Source organism: Triticum aestivum, chromosome 5A (assembly GCF_018294505.1).
Source record: "Triticum aestivum cultivar Chinese Spring chromosome 5A, IWGSC CS RefSeq v2.1, whole genome shotgun sequence".
NCBI classification, from domain to species: Eukaryota; Viridiplantae; Streptophyta; class Magnoliopsida; order Poales; family Poaceae; genus Triticum; species Triticum aestivum.
Window position 1 is genome coordinate 642,414,515 of NC_057806.1, and position 20,848 is coordinate 642,435,362.

The 20,848-nt window shown below is 45.9% G+C and overlaps 2 protein-coding genes across 4 annotated transcripts; one reads left to right on the forward strand and one right to left on the reverse strand.

Annotated features, from left to right (window-relative positions):
- Nucleotides 1-13,990: 13,990 nt before the first annotated feature.
- Nucleotides 13,991-18,075, reverse strand: LOC123105556 (RNA-binding protein Y14B). Of its 2 annotated transcripts, XM_044527641.1 has the most exons (4): nucleotides 17,776-18,075; nucleotides 15,764-15,900; nucleotides 15,046-15,188; nucleotides 13,991-14,316 (listed from the first exon to the last, which is right to left on the reverse strand). In XM_044527641.1, the coding sequence occupies exons 1-4, from the start codon at nucleotides 18,020-18,022 to the stop codon at nucleotides 14,259-14,261; spliced, it is 585 nt and encodes a 194-aa protein (XP_044383576.1). In that variant the 5' UTR covers nucleotides 18,023-18,075; the 3' UTR covers nucleotides 13,991-14,258. The 2 variants fall into 2 exon arrangements, with proteins under 2 accessions (XP_044383576.1, XP_044383575.1); XM_044527640.1 differs by lacking the exon at nucleotides 13,991-14,316 and having other exon boundaries at nucleotides 14,350-15,188.
- A 181-nt stretch (nucleotides 18,076-18,256) lies between these two features.
- On the forward strand, nucleotides 18,257-20,636 carry LOC123105555 (uncharacterized). 2 transcript variants are annotated; one of them, XM_044527638.1, is made up of 6 exons: nucleotides 18,257-18,515; nucleotides 18,746-18,840; nucleotides 18,958-19,037; nucleotides 19,177-19,226; nucleotides 19,390-19,502; nucleotides 20,007-20,636. In XM_044527638.1, exons 1-6 carry the CDS (start codon nucleotides 18,362-18,364, stop codon nucleotides 20,376-20,378), a joined length of 864 nt encoding a protein of 287 aa, XP_044383573.1. In that variant the 5' UTR covers nucleotides 18,257-18,361; the 3' UTR covers nucleotides 20,379-20,636. The 2 variants fall into 2 exon arrangements, with proteins under 2 accessions (XP_044383573.1, XP_044383574.1); XM_044527639.1 differs by having other exon boundaries at nucleotides 19,399-19,502.
- The last annotated feature ends 212 nt before the right edge of the window (nucleotides 20,637-20,848 follow it).

Here is a 20,848-nt window from a genome sequence, read left to right on the forward strand (position 1 = left end):
GCTTGCTGCTACCTCTTGAGCACTGCGTTGGTTTTCCCCGAAGAGGAAGGGATGATGCAGCAAAGTAGCGTAAGTATTTCCCTCAGTTTTTGAGAACCAAGGTATCAATCTAGTAGGAGTCTACGCGCGAGTCCCTCGTACCTGCACAAAACAAATAAATCCTCGCAACCAACGCAAATAGGGGTTGTCAATCCCTATAAGGCCACTTACGAGAGTGAGATCTGATAGATATGATAAGATAATATTTTTGGTATTTTTATGATAAAGATGCAAAGTAAAATAAAGGCAAAGTAAATAACAAAGGAAATAACTAAGTAGTAGGAGATTAATATGATGAAGATAGACCCGGGGGCCATAGGTTTCACTAATGGCTTCTCTCGAGAGCATAAGTATTCTACGGTGGGTGAACAAATTACTGTTGAGCAATTGACAGAATTGAGCATAGTTATGAGAATGTCTAGGTATGATCATGTATATAGGCATCACGTTCGAGACAAGTAGACCGACTCCTGCCTGCATCTACTACTATTACTCCACTCATCGACCGCTATCCAGCATGCATCTAGAGTATTAAGTTAAAAACAGAGTAATGCCTTAAGCAAGATGACATGATGTAGAGGGATAGACTCATGCAATATGAAGAAAACCCCATCTTGTTATCCTCGATGGAAACAATACAATACGTGCCTTGCTGCCCCTACTGTCACTGGGAAAGGACACCGCAAGATTGAACCCAAAGCTAAGCACTTCTCCCATTGCAAGGAAGAACAATCTAGTAGGCCAAACCAAACTGATAATTCGAAGAGACTTGCAAAGATAACCAATCATACATAAAAGAATTCAAAGAAGATTAAAATATTATTCATAGATAGACTTGATCATAAACCCACAATTCATCGGTCTCAACAAACACACCGCAAAAAGAAGATTACATCGAATAGTTCTCCACAAGAGAGGGGGAGAACATTGTATTGAGATCCAAAAAGAGAGAAGAAGCCATCTAGCTAATAACTATGGACCCGTAGGTCTGAGGTAAACTACTCACACTTCATCGGAGAGGCTATGGTGTTGATGTAGAAGCCCTCCGTGATCGATGCCCCATCCGTCGGAGCTCCGGAACAGGCCCCAAGATGGGATCTCGTGGATACAAAAAGTTGCAGTGGTGGAATTAGGTTTTTGGCTCCGTATCTGATCGTTTGGGGGTACGTAGGTATATATAGGAGGAAGGAGTACGTCGGTGGAGCAACAGGGGCCCACGAGGGTGGAGGGCGTGCCTGGGGGTGGTAGGCGCGCCCCCCTACCTCGTGGCCTCATGTTTCTTTTCTTGACGTAGGGTCCAAGTCTCCCGGATCATAATCTTCCTAAAAATCACGTTCCCCGAGGTTTCATTCCGTTTGGACTCTGTTTGATATTCCTTTTCTTCGAAACCCTAAAACAGGCAAACAAAAGAAATTCTGGGTTGGGCCTCCGGTTAATAGGTTAGTCCCAAAATAATATAAAAGTGGATAATAAAGCCCAATAATGTCCAAAACAGTAGATAATATAGCATGGAGCAATCAAAAATTATAGATACGTTGGAGACGTATCAAGCATCCCCAAGCTTAATTCATGCTCGTCCTCTAGTAGGTAAATGATAAAAACAGAATTTTTGATGCGGAGTGCTACTTGGCATAATTTTAATCTAATTCTTCTTAATTGTGGTATGAATATTCAGATCCGAAAGATTCAAGACAAAAGTTCATATTGACATAAAAATAATAATACTTCAAGCATAGTAACAAAGCAATTATGTCTTCTCAAAATAACATGGCTAAAGAAAGTTATCCGTACAAAATCATATAGTCTGGCTATGCTCTATCTTCACCACACAAAATATTTAAATCATGCACAACCCTGATGACAAGCCAAGCAATTGTTTCATACTTTTGACATTCTTAAAACTTTTTCAATCTTCACGCAATACATGAGCGTGAGCCATGGACATAGCACTATAGGTGGAATAGAATGGTGGTTGTGGAGAAGACAAAAAGGGAGAAGATAGTCTCACATCAACTAGGCATATCAACGGGCTATGGAGATGCCCATCAATAGATATCAATGTGAGTGAGTAGGGATTGCCATGCAACGGATGCACTAGAGTTATAAGTATATGAAAGCTCAAAAAGAAACTAAGTGGTGTGCATCCAACTTGCTTGCTCATGAAGACCTAGGGCATTTTGAGGAAGCCCGTCATTGGAATATACAAGCCAAGTTCTATAATGAAAAATTCCCACTAGTATATGAAAGTGATAACATGAGAGACTCTCTACTATGAAGATCATGGTGCTAGTTTGAAGCACAAGTGTGGTAAAAGGATAGTAACATTGTCACTTCTCTCTTTTTCTCTCATTTTTTATTTGGGCCTTTTCTCTCTTTTTTATGGCCTCTTTTCTTTCTTTCTTTTTCTTTTTTTTTATTTTCGTCCGGAGTCTCATCCCGACTTGTGGGGGAATCATAGTCTCCATCATCCTTTCCTCACTGGGACAATGCTCTAATAATGATGATCATCACACTTTTATTTTTCTTACAACTTAAGAATTACAACTCGATACTTAGAACAAAATATGACTCTATATGAATGCCTCCAGCGGTGTACCAGGATATGCAATGACTCATGAGTGACATGTATGAAAGAATTATGAACGGTGGCTTTGACACAAACACGATGTCGACTGCATGATCATGCTAAGCAATATGACAATGATGGAGTGTGTCATAATAAACGGAACGGTGGAAAGTTGCATGGCAATATATCTCGGAATGGCTATGGAAATGCCATAATAGGTAGGTATGGTGACTGTTTTGAGGAAGGTATATGGTGGGTGTATGATACCAGCGAAAGGTGCGCGGTATTAGAGAGGCTAGCAAAGGTGGAAGGGTGAGAGTGCGTATAATCCATGGACTCAACATTAGTCATGAAGAACTCATATACTTATTGCAAAAATCTACAAGTTATCAAAGCGAGGTATTACGCGCATGCTCCTAGGGGGGATAGATTGGTAGGAAAAGACCATCGCTCGTCCCCGACCGCCACTCATAAGGAAGGCAATCAAAAAATAAATCATGCTCCGACTTCATCACATAACGGTTCACCATACGTGCATGCTACGGGAATCACAAGCTTCAACACAAGTATTTCTCAAATTCACAACTACTCAACTAGCATGACTTTAATATCACCATCTCCATATCTCAAAACAATTATCAAGTATCAAACTTATCATAGTATTCAACACATTCATAAGAGAATTTTTATTCTTGAATACCTAGCATATTAGGATTTAAAGCAAATTATCATGCTATTTAAGACTCTCAAAATAATCTAAGTGAAGCATGAGAGATCAATAGTTTCTATAAAACAAATCCACCACCGTGCTCTAAAAGATATAAGTGAAGTACTAGAGCAAACTATATAACTCAAAAGATATAAGTGAAGCACATAGAGTATTCTAACAAATTCCAAATCATGTATGGCTCTCTCAAAAGGTGTGTACAGTAAGGATGATTGTGGTAAACTAACAAGCAAAGACTCAAATAATACAAGATGCTCCAAGCAAAACACATATCATGTGGCGAATAAAAATATAGCTCCAAGTAAAGTTACCGATAGAAGTAGACGAAAGAGGGGATGCCTTCCGGGGCATCCCCAAGATTTGGATTTTAGGTGTCCTTAGATTATCTTGGGGGTGCCATGGGCATCCCCAAGCTTAGGCTCTTGCCACTCCTTGTTCCATAATCCATCAAATCTTTACCCAAAACTTGAAAACTTCACAACACAAAACTTAAAGTAGAAAATCTCATGAGCTCCGTTAGCGAAAGAAAATAAAAGACCACTTCAAGGTACTGTAATGAACTCATTATTTATTTATATTGGTGTTATACCTACTGTATTCCAACTTCTCTATGGTTTATAAACTATTTTACTAGCCATAGATTCATCAAAATAAGCAAACAACACACAAAAAACAGAATCTGTCAAAAACAGAACAATCTGTAGTAATCTGTAGCTAGCGCAAGATCTGGAACCCCAAAAATTCTAACATAAATTGCTGGACGTGAAGAATTTATCTATTAATCTCTGCAAAAATAATTAACTAAATAGCACTTTCCAAATAAAAATGACAGTAGTTCTCGTGAGCGCTAAAGTTTCTGTTTTTTTACAGCAAGTTCAACAAGACTTTCCCCAAGTCTTCCCAACGGTTCTACTTGGCACAAACACTAATCAAACACAAAAAACACAACCAAAACAGAGGCTAGATAAATTATTTATTACTAAATAGGAGCAAAAATCAAGGAATAAAAATAAAATTGGGTTGCCTCCCAACAAGCGCTATCGTTTAACGCCTCCAGCTAGGCATAACAAGCAAGAATAGATCTAGGTATTGCCATCTTTGGTAGGCAATCCATAAGTGGCTCTCATAATAGATTCATAAGGTAATTTAATTTCTTTCTAGGAAAGTGTTCCATGCCTTTCCTTAATGGAAATTGGAATCTAATATTTCCTTCCTTCATATCAATAATTGCATCAATCGTTCTAAGGAAAGGTCTACCAAGAATAATAGGACATGAAGGATTGCAATCTATGTCAAGAACAATAATATCTACGGGCACATAATTCCTATTTGCAACAATAAGAACATCATTAATTCTTCCCATAGGTTTCTTAATAGTGGAATTCGCAAGGTGCAAGTTTAGAGAGCAATCATCAAAATCACGGAAACCTAACAAATCACACAAAGTCTTTGGAATCGTGGAAACGCTAGCACCCAAATCACATAAAGCATAGCATTCATGATCTTTAATTTTAATTTTAATAGTTGGTTCCCACTCATCATAAAGTTTTCTAAGAATAGAAACTTCCAATTTAAGTTTTTCTTCATAAGATTGCATCAAGGCATCAACGATATGTTTAGTAAATGCTTTATTTTGACTATAAGCGTGAGGAGAATTTAGCACGGATTGCAACAAGGAAATACAATCAATCAAAGAGCAATTTTCATAGTTAAATTCCTTGAAATCCATAATAGTGGGTTTAGCAACATCTAGGGTTTTAATTTCTTCAATCCCACTTTTATCAAATTTAGCATCAAGATTAACAAATTCCGAATTCTTAGAACGCCTTCTAGGTAAAGGTGGATCATATTCAGTCCCATCATTATCAAGATCCATATTACAAAGCAAAGATTTAATAGGGGACACATCAATAACTTTTAGATCTTCATCTTTATTTTCATGGGAACTAGAAGAACACGCTCTTATAAAGGCATCTTTCTTAGCACGCATCCTAGCGGTTCTTTCTTTGCACTCATCAATGAAAATTCTCATGGCTTTGAGAGACTCATTGAGATCATGCTTAGGTGGAATAGATCTAAGTTTCAAAGAATTAACATCAAGAGCAATTCTATCAACGTTCCTAGCCAAATCATCAATCTTAAGCAATTTTTCTTCAACCATAGCATTAAAATTCTTTTGCGAAGTAATAAATTCTTTAATATTAGATTCAAAATCAGAGGGCATCTTATTATAATTTCCATAAGAATTGTTGTAGGAATTACCATAATTATTAGAGGAATTACTAGGATAAGGCCTAGGATTAAAATTTCCTCTATACGCGTTGTTACCAAAATTGTTCCTACCAACAAAATTCACATCCATAGATTCATTATTATTCTCAATCAAAGTATACAAGGGCATATCATTAGGATCAGAAGAAACACTCTTATAAGCAAATAATTTCATAAGTTCATCCATCTTTCCACTCAAAACATTAATTTCTTCTATCACATGCACCTTTTTATTAGTAGATATTTTAGTATGCCATTGAGAATAATTAACCATAATATTATCTAGGAGTTTAGTAGCTTCTTCTAAAGTGATTTCCATAAAAGTGCCTCCCGCGGCCGAATCTAAAAGATTTCTAGAAGCAAAATTCAATCCGGCATAAATTTTTTGTATGATCATCCACAAATTTAAACCATGAGTAGGGCAATTACGTATCATTAGTTTCATTCTCTCCCAAGCTTGTGCAACATGTTCATGATCAAGTTGCTTAAAATTCATAATATCGTTTCTAAGAGAGATGATCTTAGCGGGAGGAAAATACTTAGAGATAAAAGCATCTTTGCACTTATTCCATGAATCAATACTATTTTTAGGTAAAGACGAAAACCAAGCTTTAGCACGATCTCTAAGCAAAAAAGGAAATAACTTCAATTTAACAATATCATTATCCACATCTTTATTTGTTTGCATATCACACAAATCAACAAAGCTATTTAGATGGGTAGCGGCATCTTCACTAGGAAGGCCGGAAAACGGATCTTTCATGACAAGATTCAGCAAAGCAGTATTAATTTCACAAGATTCAGCATCGGTAAGAGGAGCAATCGGAGTGCTAATAAAATCATTGTTGTTGGTATTGGTGAAGTCACATAATTTATTATTATCTTGAGCCATCGTGACAAGCAAGCAAACTAACACACAAGCAAACAAAAAGCAAGCGGGCAAAAAGAGGCAAATAGAGAAAGAGAAGGAGGATGGAGAGAGAGGGCGAATAAAACGACAAGGGTGAAGTGGGGGAGAGGAAAACGAGAGGCAAATGGCAAATAATGTAATGCAGGAGATAAAGGTATGTGATGGGTACTTGGTATGTTGACTTTTGTGTAGACCTCCCCGGCAATGGCGCCAGAAATCCTTCTTGCTACCTCTTGAGCACTATGTTAGTTTTCCCCGAAGAGGAAGGGATGATGCAACAAAGTAGCATAAGTATTTCCCTCAGTTTTTGAGAACCAAGGTAGCTACGCGCGAGTCCCTCGTACCTGCACAAAGCAAATAAATCCTCGCAACCAACACAAATAGGGGTTGTCAATCCCTATAAGGCCACTTACGAGAGTGAGATCTGATAGATATGATAAGATAATATTTTTGGTATTTTTATGATAAAGATGCAAAGTAAAATAAAGGCAAAGTAAATAACAAAGAAAATAACTAAGTAGTAGGAGATTAATATGATGAAGATAGACCCGAGGGCCATAGGTTTCACTAGTGGCTTTTCTCGAGAGCATAAGTATTCTACGGTGGGTGAACAAATTACTGTTGAGCAATTGACAGAATTGAGCATAGTTATGAGAATATCTAGGTATGATCATGTATATAGGCATCACGTCCGATACAAGTAGACCGACTCCTGCCTGCGTCTACTACTATTACTCCACTCATCGACCGCTATCCAGCATGCATCTAGAGTATTAAGTTAAAAACAGAGTAACACCTTAAGCAAGATGACATGATGTAGAGGGATAGACTCATGCAATATGAAGAAAACCCCATCTTGTTATCCTCGATGGCAACAATACAATACGTGCCTTGCTTCCCCTACTGTCACTGGGAAAGGACACCGCAAGATTGAACCCAAAGCTAAGCACTTCTCCCATTGCAAGGAAGAACAATCTAGTAGGCCAAACCAAACTGATAATTCGAAGAGACTTGCAAAGATAACCAATCATACATAAAAGAATTCAAAGAAGATTCAAATATTATTCATAGACAGACTTGATCATAAACCCATAATTCATCGGTCTCAACAAACACACCGCAAAAAGAAGATTACATCGAATAGTTCTCCAGAAGAGAGGGGGAGAACATTGTATTGAGATCCAAGAAGAGAGAAGAAGCTATCTAGCTAATAACTATGGACCCGTAGGTCTGAGGTAAACTACTCACACTTCATCGGAGAGGCTATGGTGTTGATGTAGAAGTCCTCTGTGATCGATGCCCCCTCCGGCGGAGCTCCGGAACAGGCCTGAAGATGGGATCTCGTGGATACAGAAAGTTGCGGTGGTGGAATTAGGTTTTTGGCTCTGTATTTGATCGTTTGGGGGTACGTAGGTATATATAGGAGGAAGGAGTACGTCGGTGGAGCAACAGGGGGCCCACGAGGGTGGAGGGCGCGCCTGGGGGGGTAGGCGCGCCCCCCTACCTCGTGGCCTCCTGTTTCTTTTCTCGACGTAGGGTCCAAGTCTCCCGGATCATAATCCTCCTAAAAATCACGTTCCTGAAGGTTTCATTCCGTTTGGACTCCATTTGATATTCCTTTTCTTCGAAACCCTAAAACAGGCAAAAACAGCAATTCTGGGTTGGGCCTCTGGTTAATAGGTTAGTCCCAAAAATAATATGAAAGTGGATAATAAAGCCCAATAATGTCCAAAACAGTAGATAATATAGCATGGAGCAATCAAAAATTATAGATACGTTGGAGACGTATCACTTGCTTGAGCCCATATAGAGACCGGGACAGCAAACACACATGGCCAGGAAGAGATGCGTCGACGAAACCGGTGGGCTGCTCACAATAAACCTGCTCCTCAAGATGGCCATGGAGGAAGGCGTTGGAGACATCCATCTGATGAACTGGCCAGCTTCGGGACACCGCAAGCTGGAGGACGGTGCGGATCGTGCCCGGTTTGACAACCGGTGCAAACGTCTCAGTGAAGTCAACTCCAGCGCGCTGTCGAAAACCACGAACCACCCAGCGAGCCTTGTAGCGCTCAAGTGTACCATCCGAGCGGGTCTTGTGGCGAAAGACCCACTTGCCGCTGATGACATTGGCACGAGGAGGCCGAGGAACCAGTGTCCAGGTGCGGTTCCGCTGGAGAGCGTCGAACTCTTCCTGCATCGCGGCAAGCCAGTGAGGATCACGAAGGGCTGTGCGAGCGGAGGCAGGAATAGGGGACGGCTCCACGGTGGAGGCAGCGAGGAGGTACTCGTCGCTCGAGTATCGCAGACTTGGACGGTGAACGCCAGCTCGGGCCTGTGTGACAGGGCGAGACGGTAGCGCCGGGACGTCCGGCGAGGCGGGCGGCGAGACAGCCGGCGACGGGGCGGCCCCCGAGGTGGCCGGTGAACATATCGGTGACGCGGCGGCCGGTGAAGATGCCGGTGAAGATACCGGCGATGCGGCGGCCGGCGAAGATGCCGGCGAAGAGGCCGGTGAAGATACCGGCGACGCGGCGGCCGACGAAGATGCCGGCGACGCAGCGGCCGGCAAGACGGGCGATGCCGAGGCCCCTGACGAAGTCGGCGAGGGCGACGTGGGGGCGCAAGGCACAGCTCGTCCCACGGCGCGAGGACTGCCGAAGCCCGGAGGCGGTCCAAGAACCGAGCGGGGCCGTCCACCTGACGGGGTCGCTAGAGGGCCGCCGGTGGCCGGTGGCGACGGGGCGACGGGAGGTACCTGCTGAAATGGAAACACCTTCTCATCAAAGTAAACGTGTCGGGAGGTGAATACACGATGTGAGACGGGATCGTAGCAGCGGTATCCTTTGGTGTTAGGTGGGTAGCCGAGGAAGATGCAAGCGACGGAGCGAGGTGCAAGCTTATGAGGCGCAGTGGCGGCGATACTAGGATAGCAGAGACAACCAAAGATGCGAAGGCCATCATAAGATGGGGGCGCACCAAACAGGAGATGGTGAGGGGCATAGTTCCAGCATGGACGACACGGGCGGATGTTGATGAGGAGGGAGGCGGTGGCGAGAGCGTCCGGCCAAAACCGGGGAGGCACGTTAGAGTGAAAGAGCAACGTGCCGACGCAGTCGTTAAGAGTGCGAAGGATACGTTCGGCACGGCCATTTTGTTGGGACGTGTAGGGACAAGTGAGGCGAAGGATAGTGTCGTGAGAGGCTAGAAGGTTACGAACAGCGATGTTGTCAAACTCTTTTCCGTTGTCAGTTTGTAATGCAAGGATAGGACGACCGAACTGCGTGATGACATAGGAATAAAAGGCGGTGAGTGTGGCAAGGGCGTCGGACTTGCGACAAAGAGGAAATGTCCACACATAATGAGAGAAATCATCTAAGATCACCAAATAGTATAGGTAGACTATGTTGCTCGCAACCGGGGATGTCCAAACATCACTATGCAATAACTGAAACGGAAAAGTGGAAATAGTGGTAGAAGCGCTAAAAGGAATAGAATGTGCTTGCCAAGACGACAAGCCTCACAAGTATGGTCGTCGATCTTATTGCATGAGAATGAAAAACTCTGAAGAATTTGACGCAAAGTGGTGGGGTTCGGGTGGCCCAAACGAGCATGCCAAAGGTCGACACCTGCAGCGAGGGCGACTGGGGTGGTGGAGGCGGTGGCGGAGGAGTGCACCGGATAGAGCTCGCCAGGTCTATCACAACGGTGAAGGACCATCCGAGTACGGGCGTCCTTCGCAAAAAAACGACATCATCAAATTCAACGGTAATGAGATTCTCACGAGCAAGACGACGAATAGAGACAAGGTTCCTAACTAAATCAGGAGAAACAAGAACATTAGACATGGTGACATGCGTAGATGTGGAAGGAAACAAAGTACGACCAATATGTGTGATAGGTAGAGAGGAACCGTTACCAACGGTGATGCGAGTAGGAGTACGAACCGGAGTGAAGGAGTTTAAGGTATCGAGATGAGATGTCATGTGGGCGGTGGCGCCCGAGTCCATGTACCAAGCGCCGCCGGTGTCGAAGGGGTTCGGTGATGAGGCCGAGTGCAGGGCAGCCAAAGGAGTACGGCCCCATGGCGGGGAGACCGGCATCGAGGCGAAGTCGGCGTAGGGCTGAACCGGGGCGAGCGGAGCATGGCCGACGGCCATCGGCGGGGCGGGCAGAGCCGCGGAGCCGGCACCGGTCGGCTGTTGCAGCACGTCGAAGTTGGCCGGATGGCCCGCCGGGAAAGCTGGCAGCGTGGTGTAGCCGCCGAGGGGCTGAACCAGGGCGGGCGGAGCGTGGCCGCCGGCCATTGGCGGCGTCGGCTGCATGTTGGTGAAGGGAGACGGCGCGCCCACGTACATGGGGCCGAAGGAAGACGACGCAGCAGAAGACATTGCAGCGGCGATGGCGGTGGCTGGGGAAGGAGACGCGGCGGCAGCCAGGGAGGCGGCGGCGGTTGGAGGGGAGGATGCGTGAGGTGGGCGGGGCAGCGCGCGGAGGGCGCGCGGCGGCGACGGCGCGGAGGACGCGTGAGGTGGGCGGGGCAGCGGCGACCGGCGGCAGCGCATAGAGCGCGCGACGGCGACGGCGGCGGGTGGTGGCGGCGGCGCGGAAGACGCGCGACGGCGGCGGCAGCTAGGATTAGGTCGACCGACCTGCGATAGATACCATGTAAAATATGAAGTATAGGCTGTACAAAACACGATGCATTGATCGGAGAAGGGCCATAACCTTAACTATAGAAAAAAAATAGAAGATGGGCTCAATATACAATATAGACGTACACAATATACTCAAATACATCGGTCCTGGTAGGATGGCCGAGCTCCGCCGTCGAAGCCGACCTATTGCGGGTCCACTAGTCGGACGCCTTCTCCGCCACTTCAGATGGCATCCAGCGCTGGCGCCGGTTCAGCATTAGCGAACGTCGCCTATCCACATGAGTAATGCTACACGTACAAACGAGTTACAAGGTTTTATAAAGAAGATTAATTTGATTGGTCAATAATAGGTGGGGAGGCGGCCCATCCCCCTTCCCTGAAAATCAGGGAGAAAGGGGCAAGCATGTAATTGGTTAGTAGATGAAAAAAAATCCTAATCAGGATGTAATTGTGTGTAACTCTTTGTTTGTTTAGTATTATTGTATCCACATCGTCAACGCATCAGCTACGCGTCAAAAGGAGGGCCCGACTCGTAGCCCAGAGAGCCTCCGAGGCTGGCTGGCGCTGGACCCTTGTCCCCGAGTCTAAGGTCAATGGCAGCAATGCGCAAAGGCCGCACCGACGCTATTGCGTATTCAACCGCTGCTCCCACGACGACCATGAAGACAAGGACAAGGGCAAGATGGACCCAAAAGAAAGAAGATGAGGCGAGTATGGTGACCGAGGCACCGAGCCTAAAACTCGCAGAGCGGACAAACGAGACGCAAAAGCAAGAGAGATTTGTGGTTTGGACGGCGTCGCTTGCCTCAAAGCAAAGGTGGCCGTGGCGAGAATGCCACGTCCCCGTCTTGGTCCTCCCCGCGCGCGTTGTCGTTTTTGGCTCGGCGATGAAGATTCTGGCCGTCGACTACGGCCGATGACTGACTGACCGACCGACCGACTGAGTGACTGAATGAGAGATGCACTCTAGAAATCGCAACGTAGAAAAATGTAGAATCAAGTTAGAATCGCAGAGGAGATGGAGATGGAGATGGAGATGGAGAGGGGCGGTAGTACATGACAATCTGCACGGAAAAAACACGCGCGCTTTTTACGGCGTAGTGCGCGGAGATCGGGATTCGGGACGAGGGGAGGGAGAAGGCCACCGCCGCCAGGCCAGGCCAGGCCAAGGGGGGTGATGGGACGAGACGGTGGCCGGAGGGGGGGTTGACGCGACGGCCAGCCCGTGGGGCGTCGACACCGCTCCACGTCGATCCATCCATCGGCTCTTGGTGCTCTCGCTTTGGTCGATTCCATCGATCCACCCGGGAATCCCCTCTCCCTCTCCCTCTCCCTCTCGATGTTGGTCGTGCGCGGGCGCGGCGTCTCCGCTCCACATTTTGTACGGCGGCCGCGTCCATGGTGGAGCCAGCCGTGGAGGCTAGCAATCCTGAAGGCTAGGCTAGAGGCTAGGTAGATGCCGGTCCAGGAGATGGAGATGGACGTCACCTGGTGGAGGTGGTGGTGGCCGGAGCAATCATTGGCGGAGGGAGGACGGCGAGGCCAGTAGTCGGAGAGCGACAGGGACGAGGACGACGATCGATCCACAGCGGGCGTGTGGCGGCCCAAGGCTCGGAGCGCCTCGTGCTGGCGCCACTCTTGTCACGTCAGGGGTCTAGCCTATCGGCTACTACCGGCTCCCAAGGTGAAGACGGCCTGGAGATGGAGATGGCGAGCCGAGCCTGAGCCAGATGGGATGGATCCGCCGCACTTGCAACAGTGCTCCAGTCCAGTGGGCAGATATGCGTGCGCTTGGCATTTTACCACCGCCAATGGGCACGATCAGTTCCCATCTACACACACGAGCTACTAACATGGGATGGGTCGTCGTCCACGACCAGCACTGATGGCCATGTACACTTGGCTCCCAAATGGATAGGCCGTAGATAGATATGTACGAGGACCACCTGAACCCTGTGGTGTGGTGTGGTGTGGTGTGGTGTGGTGTTGTGGATACTGGATAGGAGGAGGGAGGACCACCTGAAAGCAGAAACAGGAGTACCGGTGTTGACAGACAGACATCCCCTACAGTGGAGCTGGCCAAACGTGGGACGCCGGAACCGGGGAAAATGACTGGAGATGGAGATGTGGGGTGGGGGCACGCGGAGACGGACCTTGGAGAGAAGTGGACCGGCGATGGCAACTCGTCATGTCGATCCCCTGGCCGCACCGCACCTTTCAGGCCTGCACTGCACACAAAAGCCACAAAGGTATGCCCAACATGTCTGGAAGATACTGTATATCTGAAACATGTTGGGTTTCTTGTTTGTTCATTCAGTTTGGACAGTGCAAGATGATACTCTCCATCGATTATGCAATGGTCTCTCTCAGCTCCAACAGAAGGTACTACTTCTGTCTCTCTTGTCAGAGAGCTCTAGGGCAGCTCAGAAGGCGGCACGGTAACATTGGTGGTGGATGCGGTGAGACGTGCCGCCTGCGATCCCAATTCACAGGACCTCGCCGAACCGCCCACTGGGGCGAAACAAGTTCTCAAGATGAATTTGCCAAGTGAGAAATGGAGCAATGTTGATGCTGCTATCAGGCTTCTGCATAAGTAATTCTTCAGGATTAACGAGTGTTGCTTGGCAAGGCAACTGCCTCTTATTGCCCTTGCGAGTCTGATCACGTAGCGCATGACTGAATTTACCTAAATTCTGCAGACTCCAGGGATTGGGAAACCAACGGTTTTGATCACTCAACCAACCCTTGAGTTCTCCATGTGATCTAGTACTGGTTAAACCATCTTGTGGTCATCTAATAAAGGATGTGTTAGTTCAAAAAGACAAAACAGATTGATCCATCCAATTTGCATCATGCATCAATATCAAACTTTGTGAGCCAGGCCTCTGAACAAGCTCAGTACAAGCGTAGCAAGGCTAGCAGAATCAGGACTCGGTTTTCTGGACGATACATACTCTGGTTCAGATTACCGCTTACTGTCGGAAGATGATGGTTAAGACTAAAATCTATGACATGGCAAATCCCTGGCGACTACCAAAAAATCACTGACCAAGGCTGGCCCAAGATTGCAGGCCTAGCAGCTCCCTCTCAGTATGTCATGGCAGCAAGCCTGCGAGGCGGAGTCCTAGACCGTCGCTGTGCTGGCCTGTGAGCAAGGAAAATCAGTTGTCAGTAGATTACATAGACAAATAGAGGAGACCATCAACATCAACAGTATAACCACAACTGTGAATTCCAATTGCACAATACAGATCTCTACTCAATAAATATAGAGGCCGATGACAAAAGTTGCACATCTACAGCACAGACAGACATGGCATCTAGGGGAGGTAAAAGCATCGTCTTCTCTACAGTTTAGATCAGGCAATAACGTAGCTTAAATAGGTGATCACACTGTCCTCTACAACATACATTCAGTCTAGGATGGTTACTGAAACACGTGTTATCATTTGCAATCTACACATAATCATGAAACCAAGGGAAGATAGACGTATCTAATCCCAACAATATGAACTGAGAAAACTACTTATACTGCATTACTAAGCATTTCATTTCACGAAACCAAATGAGATACGGGTTCACCAATGCTGAACCTTCTCCAGCAAAGACTATTTAATCATGTTATATAATCTTTGAGGTTATTAGGTTTACAGAAGAAAGTAGCGAGCAGATGAAAAACAATAGATATAGCTTGCAAGAATTTCAGGACAGGGCAATGGCAAGGACAAATATACAATTATAGAATGTAAATACAGATTACACAAAGAAGACACTGTCAGTAACAAGCGTGTGGTCCAAATTAAGTATCATATCAAATTGGCATAAAGATTTATCAACCAGAGGAAATGCAGGACAAAACACGTTTTGTTCGCACCGTGCACTTGTGACGTTCTGTATAGGACCTCTGTTGAATGCCCAATCAACATGGATGGTCTTTGTTAACAGCTGTGTCCCATTCATACTTCTGATTGCAGTTTGTGCTTCCTCAAAACATCCATATTCAACCAATGCATATCCCTGTGTTGAGCAGATAAACAGAGGTGTGATAAATTAGAGAGCTTCTTCACAAACAAAAAGACATTTGGCATAATTGCCAGTTGTATATGTAGGCAATAAACTTTCTTCGCAAGTGTAAACAATAATCTCGACCAATTGTGCCACTACAGTAAGATTAATGCAATTCTGGGCAAACTCTCGGTGCTTATTTCGACAGAACTGCCTGTCACACCCCATGATACTTGCACAAATTGGTGAGAAGAAAAAGGCATGGCTAAAAATGAAAGTAAATATAGTAAAGCTTAGAAGCTGACTTTGTATTCAAGAACTTGCAACATTGCACACAGCATATATATCAAGCAATTTCGTGTCCTTCAGAGTTTTCTGATCATGGTTTTGCAGGAGTCCAACCACTACCATTGATCCAAATTCCAAAACAGGACTACTTCAAGACATAATTCAGTATAGACCGGTAAGCGGTAAGCATAGCTTCAAGTACCAAATTATCAGTACATTTGCTTTCGTGTGGCTCATCCGGAATTGCACCACCAGCAAAGAAGGGGCCTCCTTTATTTTAGTAAGACTATGAAATTTACCTTGCCATATCCAGTGCGGCGTTCCAGGTTGAGATGCAAGTCCTTGACCTCACCAAACTCAGCAAAAGCATCATACAGATCACTTTCTTCTGCATCTTCTTTGACTCCTGAGACAATTATTATCCATCCTTCAATTGCTACAAGGTAACAGAGTTTTCCATTACTAATGCTAGAAAATGATCAAAATGGGAATATATGCAGAAGAAGTTGACTATAACAGCAAATAATCTATTAGAAAAGTATGAGAGCAGAAGCCAAGTATGGGATAACCACATAGATTAGCATGAAACAGAACCCACAGCTAGTGACCAGACAAATCTGTAGATGGTTTGTTACCAATGCTGGATTACATTTTATAGACTATGGAATATTGTTCATAAGGCATCCCGCCTTGGACGCTTAGGCGGCAAGGCGCCCTGGCAGCGCCTTACAATTGTGCCCGCTTTAGGCGCTTAGGCGTCAGGACAGTTGGTGCTCGCCTTACCGCCTTATAAACAATGATATGGAAAACTAGCATGCAAGTAACCAGGAACTAGCAGGAACGGCCATGCCTTCATGTCGGATGTTACTCAGTGTATAAAAACGTGAGGCAAATCATTTTGCACTACTGGGCTGACAACTGCTTACCTAGTAGTAACCAGAATGCCATGGGCTGGCATACAAGAAGCATAGTGGAAAACAAAATAAGCAGTGTCATATGCCCATTGGATTAACCATCATTATATCATTGTGTAGTCATATAAAATTTGTTCAGATGCACATCCCTGCTCTGTTTCAGTTCTGTCACTTCTCAATGTTTTGACAGTTTGACTTGTTAATTCTTTCGGCTTCAAGAAAACACTAAAAGTTTGAAAGACTGCCAGCTACAATTTTTAGCATAGAACAAGTAACAGCGGCAAGGAAAATAAACATAATAATGCTAAACTGCATTATGAGGCACAGCGCACGACAAATGAAGAAGGCGAAAACTATAAGTGCAAGGGAGACATTATTCAAATATGCATCCCAACAAATTAGTCTCGGCTGGAAGTTAATGTTATGTTTGTTTACCTAATTCTTCATCCAAAACTCTCCGATCCTGCCTTCTTCTAAAACATTCTAATTTTCATCTTTCAATCACACGATCAAAAGGAGGCTTACATGACTGTAGCTGGAAAATGCAGTTTACAGCAGTCATAAAATCCGCTTTTGGTGTCCTACATTTTTAGCATCCCACATGCCTCATCCTAATAAGAAATTTAGCATTTCCGACAAATCATTACAGTCTCTGATAGACTTAGCATGTACACTCCTAGAGACTACTAGCCTACTATACGGATGAACATATAGTCCAGCAAACAGAGTCAGGCCATTCTGAATTTGTTTGTCAAAGTGTTAGTAAGCATCACCCCCACAATGTGCATCCCTTGATTCCCTTATCACCAGCAAACCACACTGATGCTCTAACTGGTGTACATAATTTATCCACCATGATCACATTTTCTTTTCTTTATACAGAAGCCTTTCACTATAACTGTCTGATCCTAGCAAAGACACGCATGACACATAACCACACCTACCAAACCTGCAGAAGAGCAATAACCGAAAAGGCTAGTTCTCAGCATGAAGAATCACACAACATGACAACACAGCACCTACATTATGACGATACATTCGCATCTTCATAGAAGCATACAACAATGCAGGCAAAAGGAAGGACTTTAATTTGAATAGTTGGTCTGAAATGTGACACCAAACAGCCCTGGTTGTTCAAGCGATGCCGAAATTCAGCTAACACAAGCAGTACCACCTACCACGCATGATATCGAACAGCAGTGCTACATAAACCCTCACGGAAATCACCAATCACAAACCCTAGCCTGCAAACTTTCCTCGCGATTCCCAACGAAACGGACCCCAAACAACACAAGAGCTCGCCTCAAACATCGGGAACCCCCAGCCGGGGACTCCAAACCTAGAGATCACGCCCAAAAAAAAGAGGGGGGTGGGGGGTCGGGCAAGGGGGTCCTCACAGCGCTGCGGGCCGCCGTGCGCGGAGGTGCCGGCGAAGGGGAGGGAGTCGAAGCGGTCGCGGGTGGAGGCGATGACGGAGCGGCTGCGGCCGACGAAGCGGCCCCTGCTGGTGCGCGGCACGGCGGGGGCGGCGATGTGGGGCACGGGGAGCGCGCGGGCCGAGACCTCCCCGTCCTCCATCCCCCCGTCCTCCTCGTCGCCGTCGTCCCGCTCGTAGTCCACGAACTCCACGTCCTCCGCCGCCATCGCCGCCGCCGAAACAACCGGATGGTAAAGCGAGAGAGGGCACAGAGAGAGAAAGTGGAGCGTGGCGGAGGCGACGTGAGACGAGGGGCTCTTATAATGGCGGCAAGTAACTGCGAGCTAAGCGTGATTAGTAGGGTAATTTAGGACTGTGATTAGCGTAATGACCCCTCGCGAGTTGATTAACCGGGTCCCGATCTGGTTGGGTCCTCTGCTCCATGGATCTGCCGTCCGATGGTGAGCGGACGGCTCGGATGGGAGCCGACCCGCGCCCGGTGGCTTGTTCCCCTCTTCCCCTGTTTTTTACCTGGGCGATGCCGATCCGCCTTCAGGCTTGCAGACATGGACATGGCGGCGGCCGCCTCCACTTCCTCCGCCGCCGCGCCCGGCTCGCCCTCCGGCGGTGGCCGCAGAGGCCCGTCGGCGGCGGTCGCGTGCTCTTGCCCCATCTGCCTCGAGGGCTTCGAGGACGAGGCGTACCTCGACACCTGCCTGCGTGAGTCGCCTCCTCCTTCCCCCAACCCCCGACGCACGAATTGGCCGCGAACTCAGCTGCAGCTCCAGATTATTTTTGTTCTCGAAGTACTTCTAGCAGAAAGATTAGAGGGGTACACATTCTGTAGGTTTCTGTTGTGTCCGTAGGCACTCTGCAGAAACTGTGGGTTTGGGGCAGAGGATTCCTGTGGTTCGAGACCCATTTCTGACCGACTGTGCTGAATTCTTCAGATTCATTCTGTTACGAGTGCATAACCCAGTGGGTGAGCATTGTGGCGAGCAAGCATGAAGACCCTTTGTCCTCTGTGAAATGCCCCCTTTGCAAGGTGAGCCCCTGGCCCCATTCATAGCAAGGAGCTATGCCTGTGAACTTGACCAGATATTGTTTTGCCTGGCAGACTTAGTCGGGTCCTTATCTCATTGTGTCATTGTGGTGCTTGCAGACCGAGAGTGTATCTATCCTTCATGCTTTCGATGGTAAATCGTTTCAGAGACATTATATAGAGCAGGACCCCGGGAAGAGGTCAGTACCAATCTCATCGTGCATGCCTTTTGGCGGTTGATGATGTGATACCCAAGAGCATGTTTCATTCTTCTGATTACATGCTAGAACTTGCTTGAGTGTGGATGAGTTTATTGAGCCTGCTTTTTTTATGGTGCAGACATCTTGTAGATGCACACCAGTTGATATCACAGTTCTATAACACAAGAGGTGCTGTGTTAATTTGTAGTGCTGTCTACTTCTCTGTTCACATTTTTTAGAATTAGTTTCAGATGTGTAGCCTTGTTTTTCTCTAACACTGATGTTTGATGCCGAGATTTCAGACGATACAGCCAATGTGCTTTGTTTTTTCTAACACTGATGTTTGATGCAGAGATTTCAGATGATGCAGCCAGTGTGCTTCAATATTGGAAGCAACGGAAGTATCTCCGGAAGAACATATGGCTTGAAACTTGGTTGAGACGTGAAATTCAGGCCCTTACACAGGTGTAATGCTACGCATTAATACAGACGTTATTCTGTAGCTCAGCAGAATTATGTTTGCACTTCCATGTTTCAATTTCACACTAGGCAAGCCTAGCTTGTGTAAAAAGAGAATGCATGTAATAAAACATCCAGCTGGTGCTTATCTGTAATGCATGTATTACCCATTACTCATTCATCATGGTCGATCAGGCAGGCTGATCCTGCACACTAAAGGCACATAGTAGATTTACACAGGTGTAATGCTACGCATTAATACAGACGTTATTCTGTAGCTCAGCAGAATTATGTTTGCACTTCCATGTTTCAATTTCACACTAGGCAAGCCTAGCTTGTGTAAAAAGAGAATGCATGTAATAAAACATCCAGCTGGTGCTTATCTGTAATGCATGTATTACCCATTACTCATTCATCATGGTCGATCAGGCAGGCTGATCCTGCACACTAAAGGCACATAGTAGATTTTCTCATTCGTAGTAACTTATGTCGATAATCTATTTTCTGCAGGATGAAAACATCGAGGCCATAGTGTACCACATCGACGGCATGATTGAGTCCTTCATGAAAGCGCAAGAAAAACTGCACGCCTCAAAGCAGACTTCCCCGGAACATACAAGGGAAGAGTTCAGGAGCTTGCTGTCAGACGCTGCAAGGCCGTTCCTCCTCGGACGGACAGCACGGTTCGTCACAGAGGTGGAGCTCTTCCTGATATCACAACGGAACATCGACGCATACAGCAGAGTGCGCCTGCAGAGGTTCAAGGAGTCCGCCTCGCACGTAGCAAGAGAGCAGGACACGCTGCCACAGGACCGTCCCCTCGAGGACCACTACTTGTACCTTTTAAATGAAGAGACGGATTGTGTTGGCGGCGTGATATAACTGCCGTTTTTCGTTCTGTAGATTCTGCTGGTGTTGTGTTTCCATGTTGTACTGTATGTAACAGAGATCAGGCTTCACTGTGTTTGCCTGCTTGTTTACCTTTCAAGGCCAATGGGTCTTTTGGGTTGGCCTTGTATGAAAATTTGGCTAAGGGAGCAGGACACCACCGACCCGTTGGGAGAAGCTGGTCGACCCAAATTTGGTTGTCTAAGATTGTAGTGGTCTTTACGATAACATATGCATTTGTGAGGATTGTTAGCCTTGTGTTTATAGATTTTTTAAAAAATATTGATCCAAAATTACCTTTGTTTGTGCAAGAAATATAAATTAGAATGCATATACGCCTTGTTTTTCTTTGAAAAAGTAAACTCTGGAGATCCTAACATACTAAAAATTTCTAACACTAAATGAAGTAGTTTGAAAAGATATTGTTGTGTTACTACTATACCTGGCCATCTGTCGGGCCGGGC

Bases quoted from the DNA above. Each gene is read 5' to 3' on its own strand.
- LOC123105556 (XM_044527640.1), bottom strand. From the start codon at position 18,022: ATGGCGGCGGAGGACGTGGAGTTCGTGGACTACGAGCGGGACGACGGC. The intron at 15,901-17,775 runs GTGAGGACCCCC...GTTACCTTGTAG, and splicing joins GCACGGCGGCCCGCAGCGCT to CAATTGAAGGATGGATAATA. The intron at 15,189-15,763 runs GTAAATTTCATA...TGCTCAACACAG, and splicing joins GCCGCACTGGATATGGCAAG to GGATATGCATTGGTTGAATA.
- LOC123105555 (XM_044527638.1), top strand. From the start codon at position 18,362: ATGGACATGGCGGCGGCCGCCTCCACTTCCTCCGCCGCCGCGCCCGGC. The intron at 18,516-18,745 runs GTGAGTCGCCTC...TGAATTCTTCAG, and splicing joins GTACCTCGACACCTGCCTGC to ATTCATTCTGTTACGAGTGC. The intron at 19,503-20,006 runs GTGTAATGCTAC...TATTTTCTGCAG, and splicing joins AAATTCAGGCCCTTACACAG to GATGAAAACATCGAGGCCAT.